This window comes from Aotus nancymaae, unplaced genomic scaffold, assembly GCF_030222135.1.
Source record: "Aotus nancymaae isolate 86718 unplaced genomic scaffold, 86718_ANA_hifiasm-v0.15.2.pri h1tg000016l, whole genome shotgun sequence".
Lineage (NCBI taxonomy): Eukaryota > Metazoa > Chordata > Mammalia > Primates > Aotidae > Aotus > Aotus nancymaae.
Genome location: NW_026988428.1, coordinates 33,662,022 through 33,679,149, shown reverse-complemented (window position 1 = coordinate 33,679,149; position 17,128 = coordinate 33,662,022). Strand labels below are relative to the sequence as shown.

Here is a 17,128-nt window from a genome sequence, read left to right as displayed (position 1 = left end):
GGCTTTCAGCAGGGGCGGGACACGGTTGTTCTGTCCTCCTCCTTTGGCGTCTGCAGCAGGGGATGGTTCTTCAGCTCCTCTTCTCAGTCCTCTCCTTCCCTGTTTCTTACCAGCCCCTCTGCCACCCACTGACCCCAAAGACCGCAGTCCTCCATCCACTACCTGCCTTCACAGACCTTTCCCCAGCCACACTGCCTGAACACACCTTGTGTAATTCTTGAGTCCAGGGAATTCCTTGGGTTTGAACAATGATAAATGAAAATGTAAGATTCTATGATTCCATGAAATACTTTGGGGCCAGGCACGGTGGCTCACGCCTGTAATCCCAGCACTCTAGGAGGCCAAGGCTGGCGGACCAAGAGGTCAGGAGTTCAAGACCATCCTGGCCAACATGATGAAACCCCGTCTCTACTAAAAATACAAAAATTAGCTGGGCATGGTGGCGTGCACCTGTAGTCTCAGCTACTCAGGAGGCTGAGGCAGGAGAATCACTTGAACCTGGGAGGCAGAGGTTGCAGTGAGCCAAGATTGTACTACTATACTCCAGCCTCGGTGACAGAGCGAGACTCCTTCTCGAGGGCAGGGGTGGGGAGGGGTGGGGAGGGGTGGGAAGACATACTTTGCACAGCAGGGTGAATTCATTATGCCCAAGCAGTGGCACGTGCTGAAAACATAAGTAGGCTCAAAAAACACTGAGAAAGATTCACAGTTGTAAATCCATGGTGAATTAAGAAGGGAAGCTGAGGATGCAGAGATCTGGTCCCTAACCTTTTCTTGGTAATAACCTGTATTCGTTTTTTTTCTAACTATAAAACTAATATACTTGCATTAGAAAGCTTGGAATACATCAGTTTGAACAAGAAAACAAAAAAGGTGAGTCAGAGTAAAAATCAGAAGGAATTAAAAACAGAAAGAAGGAAATCAAGGGCATACAGGCTTTTGCGTGCACACACACATTCCCACTACCTCCCACCACTACTACCCTGTCCTGATTTGGTTATAACCATGATTGCAGATTGATCAATATTCAGTGTTTACATTATCAAGACTATAAACCCTGTGGACCACTGAACTATGTAGTATACAATTATTACTTCTCCTTTCTTGCACAACATTTTGCTTTTCTGGGAGCTGATTATTGTTATTGTTAGTTGTATGTTCAATTGGTTAGTTTTTTATGCCCTTATTAGTAACTTCTTAACTCTTTCCTAAGTGAGTAAACATCCTCTGAATATGTTCGGATACATTCAGTGGTTTTTTGTTGTTTGTTTGTTTTTTGAAACAGGGTCTTACTCTGTCCCCCAGGCTGGAGGGCAGTGGCACAATCTCAGCTCACTGCAACCTCTGCCTCCAGGGGTCAAGCAATTCTCATGCCTCAGCCTTCTGAGTAGCTGGGATTACAGGCACATGCCCCCACGGCCCAGGTAATTTTTATGTTTTTAGGAGAGATGGGGTTTCACCATGTTGACCATGTTGGTCTCAAACTCCCAGCTTCAAGTGACCCACCCACCTTAGCCTCCCAAAGCGCTGGGATTATAGGTGTGAGCCACTGCACCCAGCCCATTAAATGTATTATCAATTTCATCTTGTTGATGCCGTCTTCTCTACTGGAATCTTCTGACCGCTGTAGCCTGCACTGGCCACTCTGAAGATCTGCTGCCCTGCTGCTGTTCAGTAACCCCTCCATCTCCATCCCAGGGATTCCCTTCAACTCTCCTCTGTTAAAAACCTGTTTTCTAGGTTCCATACACTTTCCCTTCTTGTTTTTCTACCTCATTTTGGTGGAAAATTTTCTCCAGTAGCTTCCTGAGAAAGAGCTCATAGAAGACAATGGGTTTGGTTTCTTGCATGTCTAAAAATGCTTCATTCTGTCTTCACACTAAATTAATCATTTGGCTGTGTACAGAATGGAAGATTGGAAATCATTTTCTTCCAGAACATTCAAGGCATTGTCCCATTGTCTTCCAGCTGCCAGTGTGGCTGGTGAGAGATCTACTGCTGTTGTGATTCCTGACCCTTTGTATGAAATGTTTTTTTCTTTGTTTTGTTTTTAGTCTTTCTGAAAACATGTAGGATTTCCTCGCTGTCCTCGGTGTTGTGAAAACTCACCAGGCTGTATAATTTGTGAAACTATTTTCATCCATTATACTTGACACTTGCTGGGCCCTTCATTTCTAGGAACATGACTACTTCTTTGTCTGGGCTTTTTCTGTCATATTAACTGGTGTTTTGCTGTCATAATTTATTTTTGTTGTTGTTGTTGTTTTTGCTGTCATAATTTCAACTCAATGCAAAGCCATTGTAAATTCCTAAGGATTCCAGGTCTCCATCAGTCAAGCAATTCTCTGCCTCAGCTTCCTGAGTGGCTGGGATTACAGGTGCCCACCACCACGCCCGCCAATTTTTTTGTATTTTTAGTAGAGACGGGGTTTCACCATCTTGGTTAGGCTGGTCTTGAACTTCTGACCTTGTGATCCACCCACCTCAGCCTCCCAAAGTGCTGGGATTACAGGCATGAGCCACTGCGCTCAGCAGCAATCCACCACCTTTAATTGGAAGTCTCTTATGTCCTTTTCAAGCCTGGTTCTCCTGTTTTCCTTTTACAATCTGTGAACTCTTATATATCCTTTCAACAAATTCCTTTTCTGTTTATCAACCAGAGTCAATTTCTGTTACTTGCAACCGATTAACTCTAATTGATACAATGAAAATAATTTATTTCAGAAGAGAAAGGGGAGAGATTCTGAAAATAGCTGACAAGATTAGCTGTTAATCACCTGCAGGACCTGTGGGATTTCACAGGGGACAAGAAAATGGTTTAGATTTTGTAGGGTCGGCTAGAGAATACCTCATCAAAAAAGGCTCTCTTCTCAGTAATTAGGGAAGACAGATTATTCGCTTAATGAGAACCTTGAGGTCTAAATGTGTCTTGGGAGAGAAATGAAGGATGAGAAATACCCTTGTTTCCACTTTACCTTCCATATAGGATTGAGGTTAAAAAAAATACCATCACAAGGATAAGGAGACCCTAAAGTCTAGGCCAGATTAAATGAAATAATATATAAAGTCCAGTGCCAACCGGCTGGTCAATATTTCACAAATATTCACTGCCTTTCTCTTCTCCTGTTTTTCCCAGTCAGAAACTAGTTCATTTTCTCACAAACCCATGTTTTCTTCTTCCTGGACACACTGCTAGCCCACCGTTCTTGCATCCAGGTGGACTGCGAGACTGAGCTCTGGCCAACTCATGGAACGTGTGAGGAAGAGTCAGGAATGCCTCTTCCGGATCTGGCCCAGATCTTCCCTTGAGATTCTCTAGGCTCTCATTTCCCTCATCTGCAGCCAGGTTCAGAGGATTCACTCTGAGTCCCCTAGAAAAGACAGAGCTTCTAGATGGGCCCAGGAAGTCTCTGAGAAACAGAATGCCCTCTCCCGCTCTCCCTGTGACCCACATTGAACCATGATACTGGATGAGTAAATCACTGAGAATTGGGGATTGCTTGTTACAGCACTTAGACTACCTTGCATAATTCAGCCCTATCTTTGGAGAAACTGTCTTTACCTCCCAGGTCTCAGTTTGCTCATCTGAAAATGAGGTCAAAGCAGGACCTGGGATATTGAAAAAGAAAAAAAGAAAATGAGAGATTTCGAATAGGGACTCTCTTGGTCGTCATCAGCTATAACACTGCATTTGTAAATCCTATGGTTATTCTTTCCAAATGGTTTAAAACTCTACAAGGACTAAATGTAGAATCTCTCAACTATAATAAAGACTAAATTCCCAATTTATAGATGGTTGTGTTTCAAAAGTTCAGGTACGAGTTCCTTATTGGAACATTGTTTCTGTGAAAACATAGATTATTATTTTTTTTAATGGAGTTTTACTCTAGCTGCCCAGGCTGGAGTGCAATGGTGCAATTTAATTTTGGCTCACTGCAACTTCAGCCTCCTGAGTTCAAGCAATTCTCCTGCTTCAGCCTCCCAAATAGCTGGGATTACAGTCATGGGCCAACACGCCCAGCTCATTTTGTATTTTTAGTAGAGACAGGGTTTCACCATGTTGGTCAGGCCGGTCTCAAACTCCTGACTTCAGGTGATCCACCCACCTCAGCCTCCCAAAGTGCTAGGATTATAGGCATGAGCCACCGCACCGGCCAGGTTCAGTTTTTAAACATATACATAGGTTCCTGCTTCATCCTGAGTTCTGAGGTCCCCTGAGCTCTACCCTAGAGGCAGTGAGTGAGGCAGGTGAGCAGCAGCTGAACAATGGCCCTGGGGTGTGATCAGAGAGGACAAGAGGGTAGGATGGGCTGGACCATGGACCACGATGTCAGCTGTACAAGCTTCCTGTGGGAGGAAACGGAAGCCATGATACATGTGAGTCATTGCTAAATTGGATATTTCAAATTCTAGGTCTACCTCTTTTTTTTTTTTTCCTGAGAGGGAGTCTCGCTCTGTTGCCCAGGCTGGAGTGCAGTGACACGATGTGTTTTGTATTTTTAGCAGAGATGGGGGTTTCACCATGTTGGTCAGGCTGGTCTCGAACTCCTGTCCTCATGATTCCACCCGCCTCGACCTCCCAAAGTGTTGGGATTACGGGAGTGAGTCACCGCACCCAGCCCTACCTCTTCTTTTTAACTGTGCTTGGGTACACATTTTGTGCAGGGAAGAGATAGATTTACCATGAAGCTAATGAAGCTCAGGCTTCGGGATCCTCACTCCCATGCAGGACCTTTCCAAGACCCTTGCAATGTGTTTACAAGGTCATTTGTTTTTGTAAAATTTGAAAAAGTAAGATATCTTAACTGCAGTTGGTTAAGGCTGCTGTCTATTTGTGCTCTGACTTCCCCTTCTTCACATTTTCTTTGTGTTAGATGACACTGAAGTGGCCACAGGCATTTTTGGGAAATAAAAGCTACAGGGAAGTTTAGTTGGGAATATACTTCATTTGATAGCTATTCATATGGTGTACAGACACTTCTATGCATAGTTACCACCCGCAACCCAGACACAGGAATACCTTCCAGAAGTACTTTTATTCACCTACCAAGCTGACTCACCTGGTATTGTGACATGTAGGTCACATGACAAGGGCAGAGGTCAAACCAGGATATAAATGTCTCCTACAGCACCTGGCACCCAAAGTTATGTGGGAGTGGAGGAGAATCAAGATTTGAAAATACATGAAGTCAGAAGCTAGTCTGAAGAAAATTCTTCCAATCATAAGCAGAAGATTTTGTCTCTTATTAAAACACCAGTCAAAACAAGTTTTGTCTTGTCTGCACAGCATATATAATTATAAATGCACCATGCATTCTTTTATTTCTTTATGGAATTGTACAAAACACAATTTATCAGAATCCCTATGTTTAAATTTTTTGGCTGACTTGACACAAATTACTGCTATCAATGCAAATCATAAAAATTTTATAATGCACCATTCATAATGAGGTTTTCAAAGACAAATTGGCTAACAAATACAGTCCATTTGAAGAGTAAATCTAAGATTATTTCTTGCACAAGAAAACTTGAAATGCTCTGAAATCTTCCAGCTAATAAATGAAAGAAATTTAATCCAGGTTCTCCCCCAATTTGATAGCGAACCTAAAAATTTACATGACATTGCCAATAACAACTTGTGAACCTGAAACTTTTTAAAACTATCAAATAATAAAAGACCATCAGCCGGGCACGGTGGCTCACGCCTGTAATCCCAGCACTTTGGGAGGCCGAGGCGGGTGGATCACGAGGTCAAGAGATCAAGACCATCCTGGTCAAGATGGTGAAACCCCGTCTCTACTAAAAATACAAAAAATTAGCTGGGCATGGTGGTGCGTGCCTGTAATCCCAGCTACTCAGGAGGCTGAGGCAGAACTGCCTGAACCCAGGAGGCGGAGGTTGCGGTGAGCCAAGATCGCGCCATTGCACTCCAGCCTGGGTAACAAGAGCGAAACTCCGTCTCAAAAATAAAAATAAAAAGACCATCAAATAATAGAAAACTTTTTTAAACTATCAACTCATGCTAAGAAAAGATCGAATTACCTTCCCAGTCTCTCTATAAAATGATATTATCAAGTGATTGTCATGTGAAGAAGCAATCAAAGAGTATGCAGCCAAAAATGTAAGAAAAAAAGTAACATTCAAGTGTGACTTGCATCTAATCAATCAAACTATTACAGAAATTTTTTGTGATGCTTGTGGTAGTCAGCTTTTAAAAATTTATAATTTGTCACAGGGCTCAGTGGCTCACACCTGTAATCCCAGCACTTTGGGAGGCCAAGGCAGGTGGATCACCTGAGGTCAGGAGTTCAAGACCAGCCTGACCAAAACTGAGAAAACCCATCTCTACTAAAAATACAAAATTAGCGGGGCGCAGTGCATGCCTGTAATTCTAGCTACTTGGGAGACTGAGGCAAGAGAATCGCTTGAACCTGGGAGGCAGAGGCTGAGGTGAGCCAAGGTCGCGCCCATTGCACTCCAGCCTGGGCAACAAGAGTGAAACTCTGTCTCAAAAAAAAATTGTAATTTGTTGTGATTTCTCATTATAAATAAATATTCACTTTTATATCTATCTTTATATTTGTAATTTGGTGGGGGTTTTTCCTTAAAGAGGGCACTGCTTCTGCCCCCTTCCCTTGGAATTATATATGCATCACACTCCACAAAACTGGACTGACCAAAGTGCAGAGCAAGCTCTTAGGTGCTGCTAACAGCTATTTGAGGTGCTGGGGCTGGTACTGTCAAGTCACTTGTGCTGTTCAAGCTCCGCAAAGTGGGCATAGGTTAGAAAAGTCACCAGAGTATATCAAATTGAAACACCTCTTTATGAGGTCACCTCTCAAGCATTTTAGGTCACCAGTAATGTTACCAGGCCCGATCTTTGCTTCTGGAGGAACCCCAGGATCAGGAGTTCTTGCCATTCACTACCCTGGCCCTGTTTAAACAAACAAACAAGTGTTTACAAAAGCAAGGTGATTCCAGCTCCTTGAATATTGTTAATTATTCGTGCTAGCGTCATCTAGCGACAAAAAGGGGTAAGTTCAGCTCAGCTCACCAAAATTAGTCAAAATGATGCAGCTTTTTCTCCTTTTCTGTAAGTTGGGCAGAATACAAAAGTCAATTCCAGAGTGACTTTTGTTTATTAACTTATGTCCTCAAATAAATGAAACTAGAGAAACAGCAGGCCAGACAGAGATGAAAATATAAAGTAAAAACTGAGAGGAAAACAGGGCTTATTTTAACTCCTGACGGCACTGTTTGCAGGAGTCATGCTTCAGCGCCGTTTAAGAAGTTTAGCAAACTGCTGGCCTCATGGAGCAGGAGACCCCTTTAACATGGGTGGGCCAAGGACAGGGGTGGGGGTGGGGGTCCTGAACAACTCTGCGGACCCTTGGTTGACCTTGTTGAATATTCTGGGCCATCCAGGCTTTTGACTGGAACCTGCTACCTAGTTGACCTTTCAGTTCCTCTTCTTATCAGCTCTGTTATTTCCAATCTCTGGCTCACATCTTCCCCAACTCCATTCCACTATGTCTGTTTCAGTTCGCATCCTTTCTCCCTTCCATTTAAATTTTCCCCAAACAGATCTGGCCTTAGTCACCTCCTTGCATCCTCTATTGAGTTGTCATTCAACAAACATTTGTTGAGCATCTTTGTGCTAGGCCTATGGTAGGTATAGAAGACTCGAGGCTGAGAATAACCATGTTGCAAGCACACCCTCTGGATCCAAACTCTGGGTTCAAATCCTAGTACCATCATGTCTAACTGTGAGATCTTGGACAAGTTACTTTGTTGTACCCCAGTGTCCTCATTTATGTAAAAGGAAAAAGAAAAAAAAAGAGAGAGAGAGAAAAAGGAAAAAAAATACATTTTCTCATGCAGTTAGTGGGAGGATTGGCTAAGGGGCTTAGAAGGGTGTCTGGTGCCAGGTAAGCACTCTTTAAGTGCGGGCTCTTAAGGCACGGTCCTTGCCTCTCAAAGAGCTCATGGTCTACAGTTGCCCCTGGGGGACAGGGCTGAGTCAACGGCTTCGCAAGTGATCTGCAGCTCCTGGCTACCCTTTCCTGAACCAGGTGGAAGTTCCTGAGTCCCAGATTCACTGACCCCAGACAAGTGAGTTATCTCCGGGTCTCGCTTTTTGCAGGAAAGGAAGGAAATTGGACTAAAATTGATTTCCAAGATCCCAACAAACTATTATACTTGTTCTGGGTCAAGTAGCCCAAGTTTCAAACGGTGTCAGCTTGGCCAAGACACTTAGCCCTCAGAGCTTGTTTCCTCCCTGTAAAACGTGGATATTGCTAATCCCCTCCAAGTGTTGAGATGAGGACTCAATAATACAACGCAAGCGCCACGCGCTAGCCGGCTCCAGGTACACAGAGAGACGGTGTCAGGCCAGCCTTTCTGATTCACCACAGAATTCCACTCACCCGTCCTCGCCGTTCGGCGCACGCGCGCTGGCACCGCCACCGCCCACGCCGACCGCAGGTTCCTGACTTCCGGTTCCGCCAAGGCCCAGTGGCGGCGTAGAGACTAATGGCGGGGCTCACAGAACTGGCTGGAGGGGGCGTTAAGGAGACCGCAGCGGAAGAGGAACCACGAGTTCTGGAACCTGGGGCCGCCCCGTTCGGAAATTTTCCTCATTATTCTCGCTTCCACCCTCCGGAGCAACGGCTCCGCCTCCTGCCCCCGGAGCTGCTTCGACAGCTCTTTCCTCAGAGTCCCGAGAACGAGCCGATTCTGGGGCTGGACGTGGGGTGTAACTCCGGGGTGAGTGACAGGGAAGGGGTTGGAGCATCCATAGCCAAGAGGTTGGGTGCCTCCACATCCACTGTGGTTCTGGCTTGGGCGTGGCATCACACCCATCGAAACTTTCCCAAAATGAGTATAAAGCGTGGCGTTGACCGACCCAGTGCTGCTGCTGCCTGCCCTCCAGTGATCCACCATCTGTCTTAGGAATCTCTCTTAGAGAGGAGTCCTTGTCAACTACGTTCCCACTTCTTCAGGGTCAGGCCCCAAGTGGGGATGGGTCCCTGTATCTAGGGTGGCCTCTGCCCAGCGTGCCTGGCGCCTTGGCTGGGAAGAGGGGGCTTCCAGAGACACACGTTTGGGAACGTGGGGTTAGGTTTGGTTTACTGGGAGAGAAGAGCCAAGGGTGACAGAATCATGCCTGATATTGAGACTGGTGTGTGCTATACAGTGCAGGACAAACCCTGGAGCCTACATGTTTATTTAAAAAGAACAAAACAGTGAATTGGCCGGGCGCAGTGGCTCATGCTTATAATCGCAGCATTTTGGGAGGCCGAGGCGGGCGGATCACGAGGTCAGGAGTTCCACTCCAGCCTGGCTAACATGGTGAAACCCCGTCTCTACTAAAAACACAAAAATTTAGCTGGGCGTGGTGGCGGGCGCCTGTAATCCCAGCTACCTGGGAAGCTGAGGCAGGAGAATCGCTTGAACCCGGGAAGCAGAGGTTGCAGTGAGCCGAAAAAAAAAAAAAAAAAAAAGTGAGTTGACAGAGTACAGTGGAGAGGATCAAGAAGGAAATAGAACATTTTGCCCGAGGGAATGGAGAAGGGTGGCATTGCCACTCTTGTTACTGCAAACTATTCCTAGACATACAATGATTATAGTCAAACCACATGCAAAATAAGGAAATATCTCTCCCACATCTATTTGTAGCCACTGGGATATCCTACAGGAGCAGTCAGTCTGAACTTACGATGGCAAATGCTTCAAAAGTTAATTAGTACCCCTTTTCCGCTCCCTCCATCACTGCAGTCCAGCATCTGGAGGGCAGCAATTTTGTCTTCTTGCTGTCCTTTCACAGAAGAGACTTGGGGGATAATTGCAGACCTTGTGGGACCCAGCTTATAAACAGGAGGGGGACATTTGGATACAGTCTCAAAGACTGGAATGAGATGGGTGGATATCCAGTGTCCCCTCAAAATTTCTCCACTGTGATGATACAGGAAGTCGGAGGGTAAAAACAATGGAAAAGAGAGACTGAGCTTAGGGCTTGGGATTTCACGAAAGGCATTAGGAAACCACTAGAGATTTTAAAGTTGAGAGTAGTATACACATGAGAGGTAAAGACATAGTTGGCAGTTAACTAGGGTAGTGGTTCCCAAACCTGGCTGTATATTTATGGAGCTTTCTGTTTTGCACTCAAAAAAAAGCTTTCTCTTCTGGATCTTTGTAGTGAGAAAGGGGGGGAAAAGATGCTTGCGCTTGATAAAACAAAAAAATTCAAAATACAAAGGGGTATTTAGTAAAAAGTAAGTCTCTACTCCCAACCCTAAATCCTCCTTTTCCCCCACCAGCATTTATGTATGTATAAATACCCCCCTTTTAGTTTTACAAATAGTAACACACTATTAGTAGTTTTTAATTCTGAGATTATTTATATCACTGCATTCTTTTTTTAGTGGCTTCCTGATGTTTCATTGTATAGATGTACCATAATTTATGGGTGCTTTTTTTCAATTTTAAAAACTCCTTCCCCAGCCTGGACAACATGGCAAAACCCCATCTCTACAAAAAGTTAGCCAGGTGTGGTGATGGGCATCTGTAGTCCCAGTACTTAGGGAGCCAAGGGAGGAGGATTGCTTGAACCTAGGAGGTCGAGGCTGCAGTCAGCCTTGATTGTGCCACATACCCCAGCCTGGGCGACAAAGTGAGACCCTGTCTCTCATAAAACAACAAAAAACTGGGCACAATGGCTAACCTCTGTAATCCTAACATTTTCAGAGGCTGACGCTGGTGGACTGCTTGAGCTCAGGAGCTCAAGACCAGCCTGGGCAACATGGCAAAATCTCATCTCTGCCAAAAATACAAAAATTAGCTGGGCATGGTGGTGTGTGCCTGTGGTTCTAGCTACTCATGAGGCTGAGGTAGGAAGATCTCTGGAGCCTAGGAAGTCAAGGTTGCAGTGAGCCATGATTGCACCGCTGCACTCCAGCCTGGGAAACAGAGTAAGACCCTATCTCCAAAAAAAAAAAAAAGAATAAACATTTTCAGCACCTCACAAGTTCCCCTATATGCCTTTTCCTGTTCATAAACCCCTATCTCTACCCAGAGGTAACAACTAGCCTTCTATTATTTCCTTGCTTTTCTTTATAGTGTACTGTTTTTCTTCCCTAATGTACTTTAATTTCACCCATTTTTGAGCTTCATGTAAGTGGATGCTTGTCATATATTTTCCTTTATGGCTTGCTTTATTTCTCAACATTATGTGTTTGTGACACTCATCTATGTTGTGCACTAAGCTGAGCACCTTCATTTTTAACTGCTATTTAGTATTCTATCTTCATGATTTTTTTTTCTTTTTTTGCACATAAAAATTGTTCGGTTTCAACGCATATCTTTACGATTATACTACATTTATTGGTCCATGCCACTATCATTGGACATCTGGGTGGTTTCCATTGTGCATTTTCTTCACCTGCACAAAAGGCATTAATAAATTTTCCTCACATGCTTGTTACACCAAGCAAATAAAGTAGTAAATAGAAAAATGCCTTGCAAATACTATGTGGAAAAACGCAAATTTGAGTTAGTTATAATGGTTATAGAAATCAAAGTTAGAGGGCAGGTGCAGTGGCTCATTCCTATAGTCCCAACACTTTGGGAGGCTGAGGCAGGTGGATCACTGAGGTCAGGAGTTCAAGACTAACCTGGCCAACATGGCGAAACCTTGTCTTTACTAAAAATAGAAAAATTAGCCGGGTGTGGTGACGCATGCCTGTAATCCCAGCTACTTGGGAGCCTGAGGCAGAAGAATCACTTGAACCTGGGAGGCAGAGGTTGCAGTGAGCCGAGATTGTACCACTGCACTCCATCCTGGGTGACAGAACCAGACTTTGTCTCCAAAAAAAAAAATAAGAGAATTCAAAGTTAGAGAAAGGAGATGGTGACTTAAGAGTAAAAAAAGGTGCTAATGTGGTAAAAGATCACAAATCATTGGGTTTGCCTAGAAGGTTGTCAGCAGTGACTTTTAGCAATGATGGTTATAGGAGCAGAATGTCTCAGAAGGAGGTGGTGAATCCTAAGACAGGTAGTAAAATTGAACCTGTAGTGAAGGCTGAATGAGGACTTTGGAATCCAGACTTCCCCCACCACAAGTCTGAGAAGCAGGTTTTTATAAGATGGTACTTGTCTATTCCTCACTTTCCTGGTAAGGGATGCTGGTTATGCCTCTGGACCCCTTTCCTCCTCCCTAGGGTCTGAGATACCCAGAAAAAGAGTGATTTTATCAGCATATTACTTAAGCCAGGAAATACTGCTGTAGGCACTTTTGCTGCATCCATTTGGCTGTAACGTTCAACTATACAACCCAATCTGTCATCAGTGTCAGGAAAATATGGGGATAATGCATTACAGCATGTGACCCCTGGAGGGCACTGAGAGCCTACTCTGTGGAAAACTTTTTGCACAATCTCTTTAGGTTATGGTTTAGGAACTTCACATCCTGTACAGCCAGGGGTAAGTGGCATTCTCGGGAAAATGATACAGATTTCTCTTCTGTTTACTGGTTAAGAACTGCAGTGACAAAGCTCTTTTGGATTCTTCTAGGATCTGAGTGTGGCTCTATACAAACACTTCCTTTCCCTACCTGACGGGGAGACCTGCTCAGATGCCTCAAGAGAACTCCGTCTCCTCTGCTGTGACATAGATCCAGTCCTGGTGAAGCGAGCCAAAAAAGAATGTCCTTTTCCCGATGCTTTGACCTTTATTACCCTGGATTTCATGAATCAGAGGACCCGGAAGGTTCTCTTGAGCTCTTTCTTAAGCCAATTTGGACGTTCAGTTTTTGACATTGGCTTCTGCATGTCGATAACCATGTGGATTCATCTGAACCATGGGGACCATGGCCTGTGGGAGTTCCTGGCCCATCTTTCCTCCCTCTGCCGCTACCTCCTTGTGGAGCCTCAGCCCTGGAAATGTTACCGGGCAGCTGCAAGGCGTCTCCGAAAGCTGGGACTCCATGATTTTGACCACTTCCACTCCCTTGCCATCAGAGGTGATATGACCAATCAGATTGTACAGATCTTGACCCAGGATCATGGCATGGAATTAATATGTTGCTTTGGCAACACCAGTTGGGACAGAAGCCTTCTATTCTTCCGGGCAAAACAAACCACAGAGACTCATCCAATCCCTGAATCACTGATAGAAAAAGGGAAAGAGGCCGGGCATGATGGCTCACACCTGTAATCCCAGCACTTTGGTAGGCCGAGGCGGGCAGATCATGAGGTCAGGAGTTCAAGACCAGCCTGGCCAACATGGCGAAACCCCATCTCTACTAAAAATATTTAAAAAAAAATTAGCCAGCCATGGTGGAAGGCACCTGTAATCCCAGCTACTCAAGAGGCTGAGGCAGGAGAACTGTTTGCACCCAGGGGGCAGAGGTTGCAGTGAGCCAAGATTGTGCCATTGCACTCCAGCCTGGGCAACAAGAGCAACACTCTGTCTCAAAAAATAAAAATAAAAAAAAAGAAAGAAAAAGGGAAAGAAAGGAACAGATTTAAGATTTCAGAGGCAGTGAGGTGGGAGGGCAGGAAGACCAAGAAAGAGATATTGAAAGGGTTTTATATTGAGAATTAATGTTCATTCTCCTTAACTCCTTAACAATCAGGCAGCCTCAAAACCTGGCAGGAGCTTTTGCTAAAATGTCCAAGGCATGTAATTGAAAGAATCAGTATCTGTTCCCCATTGTTTGGAACAAATCTTTAGAATGAATCTCTGGAGCTGTGAGCTAGGATATCTGGATTGAGATGGCCTAGAAAAAGTGGTCCAGGTTATGGGTTATGGAAGGGGCTGCTTTTGGGCGTTATTTATAAAGATCAGACTAGGCTAGTCTTAGAATATATCAGTTCCTGGCGCTCCTTGAACCTTACCTGGTTTCTTCAGGTGTCTTCCGGACTTGCTAGGCCTTCCTTTGAGCAAAACCTTAGTAATTCAGGTCTGGAATGGGGCTTAGGAATCTATTTTCTGGGTTTTTTTTTTTTTTGTATTCTATTATATACATAAAATTTACCATTTTAATCATTTTTAAATATAATTTTTCAGAATGTGGAATCCCATCAGAAATTGGATTTAAAAAATTAAAAGATAAATTAATAATTTTTTTTTAAGTATACAATTTTGTGACATTAAGTACATTCGCAATGATCTGTTTTTTGTTTTTGTTTTTAAGAGACAGGGTTTCACCATGTTGGCCAGGCTGGGCTCGAACTCCTGACCTCAGGTGATCCACCAGCCTCAGTCTCCCAGAAGTGTTGGGATTACAGGCGTGAGCCACGACGCTGGCCGAGGAATCTGTTTTTAACAGCTCCCCCAGATGATTCTGAGGCAAGCAGCAGTAGACCATACTTTGAGTGCTTAGGGTTCCATTCAGCCCTTCTCTATGTATTTGTCCTGGGGTGAGTTCTTCCCTACGATTTTAACAACTACCTACATGCTTGTGGTCCCCAAATATATTGGTAGCCATACATCCACAGTTCCAGACTAGCATTTTTCCTGTTTTGTAATTATATCCCTTAGATCTTAGGTACATCAGATTCAACATATCTCAAAAGCAAATTAATTACTCTCATTCAAAACCTAGTCCTGTCTCATTTGGTGGTATTCACTGCTCAAGCTAGAAACCTCAGTTGATTTTCTCACTTATATTCTCCACGCTGAAATGCTCACAAAGTCCAGTAAATTCTATCAATTACATGTAAATTTCATTCCATCCATGTGGCTGGTGCCTGGTGGGGGGTTCCTATATTAAAGTCATCTCCCTCCAATCCCTTCTCTGCCTAACAGCCACGGTTTACTCACCTGTACAACTGAAATAACACCAGCTTCCTTTTCCTATGCCCAAATGAGCTAAAGGATGTGAAGGTATTTTGCAGAATTTAGAGTGATAAAGAACAATAAGGTGGTATTACACTGTGTGAGCATGCTGCAGACCACAACTGCACTTGTTAGACCAGAGGCTTATGAGAAAAACATCTCACCTGGTAGAAAACATGCATCTTACCATCTCTGATAGCTTGTTTTTCAGGATGATGAAGTAATAAGGAGTCCAGCTTCAGTGCTACAGAACATTTTAAAGGAAGCAGTGTTGGGAGTGAGGGATATGGAGCTAATGGAAATGAGGCCAGTTATGATGGTCTCAGTTACAGTAGTTACAGAGCTGAATTTGCCTACAAGATCTTAATTTAGGAACACCCTGAAACCTTGTAACCCTGCTGGATGCTCTCTCCTATCCCTCTTCACCAAGGCAGTGCACAGAAACACGTGGGGCTGTGGTAAGCTGAATAATGGTCCTCCAAGATGTCCACCTCCTAATCCCTGGAACCTGTGAAATTTACCTTAGATAGCAAAAGGGACTTTGCAAATGAGATTAAGGATCTTAAAATAGGAAGATTAATCTGGATGATCAGAATAGACCCTAAATGCAATCATCAGTGTTCTTATAATAGGGAGACAGAGGGAGATGTGACCACAGTAGGAAATGTAATGACAAGAGCAAGAGGTTGGAGTGACGTGAAGAAGGGCTACAAGTCAAGGAATGCAGGTGGCTTCTAGAAGTTAGAAAAGGTAAGGAAATTTATTCTTCCCTGGAGCCTCCAGAAGGAAAAGCCCTGCCAACACCTTGACTTTAGATTTCTGATCTCCAGAACTGTAAGAATAAATCAGTATTTTAAACTACTAAGTTGGTGGCGATTTCTTAAAGCAGCACTACAAAACTACATGGGCTCTGACTGCAGTGAGACTGGCTTACAAAATTAGTGGCACCTTTCCCAGATAATTCCTTGATGACAGAAAATAACCTCAGTGGCCAGAAGGATACACATGGGCTTTGCCCAACATGGCTAATTAAGAAATTGCCAAGTGCAGTGGCTCACACCTGTAATCCCAACACTGGGAGGCTGAGGCAGGTGGATCACTTGAGCTCAGCAGTTCGAGACCAGCCTGGGCAACATGGCAAAACCCTGAATCTGAAAAAAATACCAAAAAATTAGCTGGGAGTGGTGGCATGTACCTGTAGCCCCAGCAACTTGGGAGGCTGAGGTGGAGGATCACTTGAGTCCAGATCACTTGAGGTTGCAGTGAGCCGAGATCATGCCATTGCACTCCAGCCTGGGTAACAAGAGTGAAACTCTGTCTCAAAAAAAAAAAAGAAAAAAGATCCTCAATAACTAAAAGCTTTGGGAGATGCTTCAGTATCTGAACCTGACCTGTTCTGATGGAACCACTGTATTTCACATCTATGGCAGTTAGCCTGTAATCCCAACACTTTCGGAGGCCAAGGCAGGAGAATTACTTGAGCCCAGGAGTTACAGACCAGCCTGGGTAATACAATGAGCCCTCATCTCTACAAAAAAATTTAAAAATTAGCTGAACATGGTGGCATGCGCCTATATTCCTAGCTACTCGGGAAGCCAAGGTAGGAGGATTGCTTGAGCCTGGAAGGTAGAGGTTGCAGTGAGCTGTGATCATGCCACTGAACTCCAGCCTGGACAGCAGAGTGAGACTCTATCTCAAAAAAAAAAAAGTTTAAAAACATGTAGAAGGTAATAAAGGAAAAAAAAAAGAATAGCAGTATAAGCATATTTAGTCATATAGAAGAATCAACCAAAAAGTTAAAATGGCTCATTGCTGGAGGTAAGAAATGCAGCAAATAATTGCTTCTATAATGATTATTAAACCATATGGACATACTACTTTTTATAAAAACTAAAATGAATAATTTTTAAAATTAGGCAGTGTTTTTCTAAAATAACTCTCACTGTACCACCCATCTGTCTAATTTTTCCTTCGCAGCACAGCCAAAATCTTAGAAAAGTTCTTTTTTTTGAGATGGAGTTTCACTCTGTTGCCCAGGCTGGAGTGCAGTGGCGCAATCTCAGCTCACTGCAACCTCCACCTCCTGTGTTCAAGCGATTCTCCTGCCTCAGCCTTCCAAGTAGCTGGGACTACAGGTGTGTGCCACCAAGCCCGGCTAATTTTTTGCATTTTTTAGCAGAGACGGGGTTTTACCATGTTAGCCAGAGTGGCCTCGATCTCCTGACCTCGTGATCCGCCCATCTCAGCCTCCCAAAGTGCTAGGATTACACATATGAACCACTGCGCCTGG

General features: G+C 44.0%; 1 protein-coding gene across 1 annotated transcript; it reads left to right on the top strand.

Annotated features, from left to right (window-relative positions):
- Nucleotides 1-8,529: 8,529 nt before the first annotated feature.
- BCDIN3D (BCDIN3 domain containing RNA methyltransferase) lies at nucleotides 8,530-16,061 on the top strand. Its single transcript, XM_012441412.2, has 2 exons — nucleotides 8,530-8,766; nucleotides 12,571-16,061. Exons 1-2 carry the CDS (start codon nucleotides 8,533-8,535, stop codon nucleotides 13,210-13,212), a joined length of 876 nt encoding a protein of 291 aa, XP_012296835.1. The 5' UTR covers nucleotides 8,530-8,532; the 3' UTR covers nucleotides 13,213-16,061.
- The last annotated feature ends 1,067 nt before the right edge of the window (nucleotides 16,062-17,128 follow it).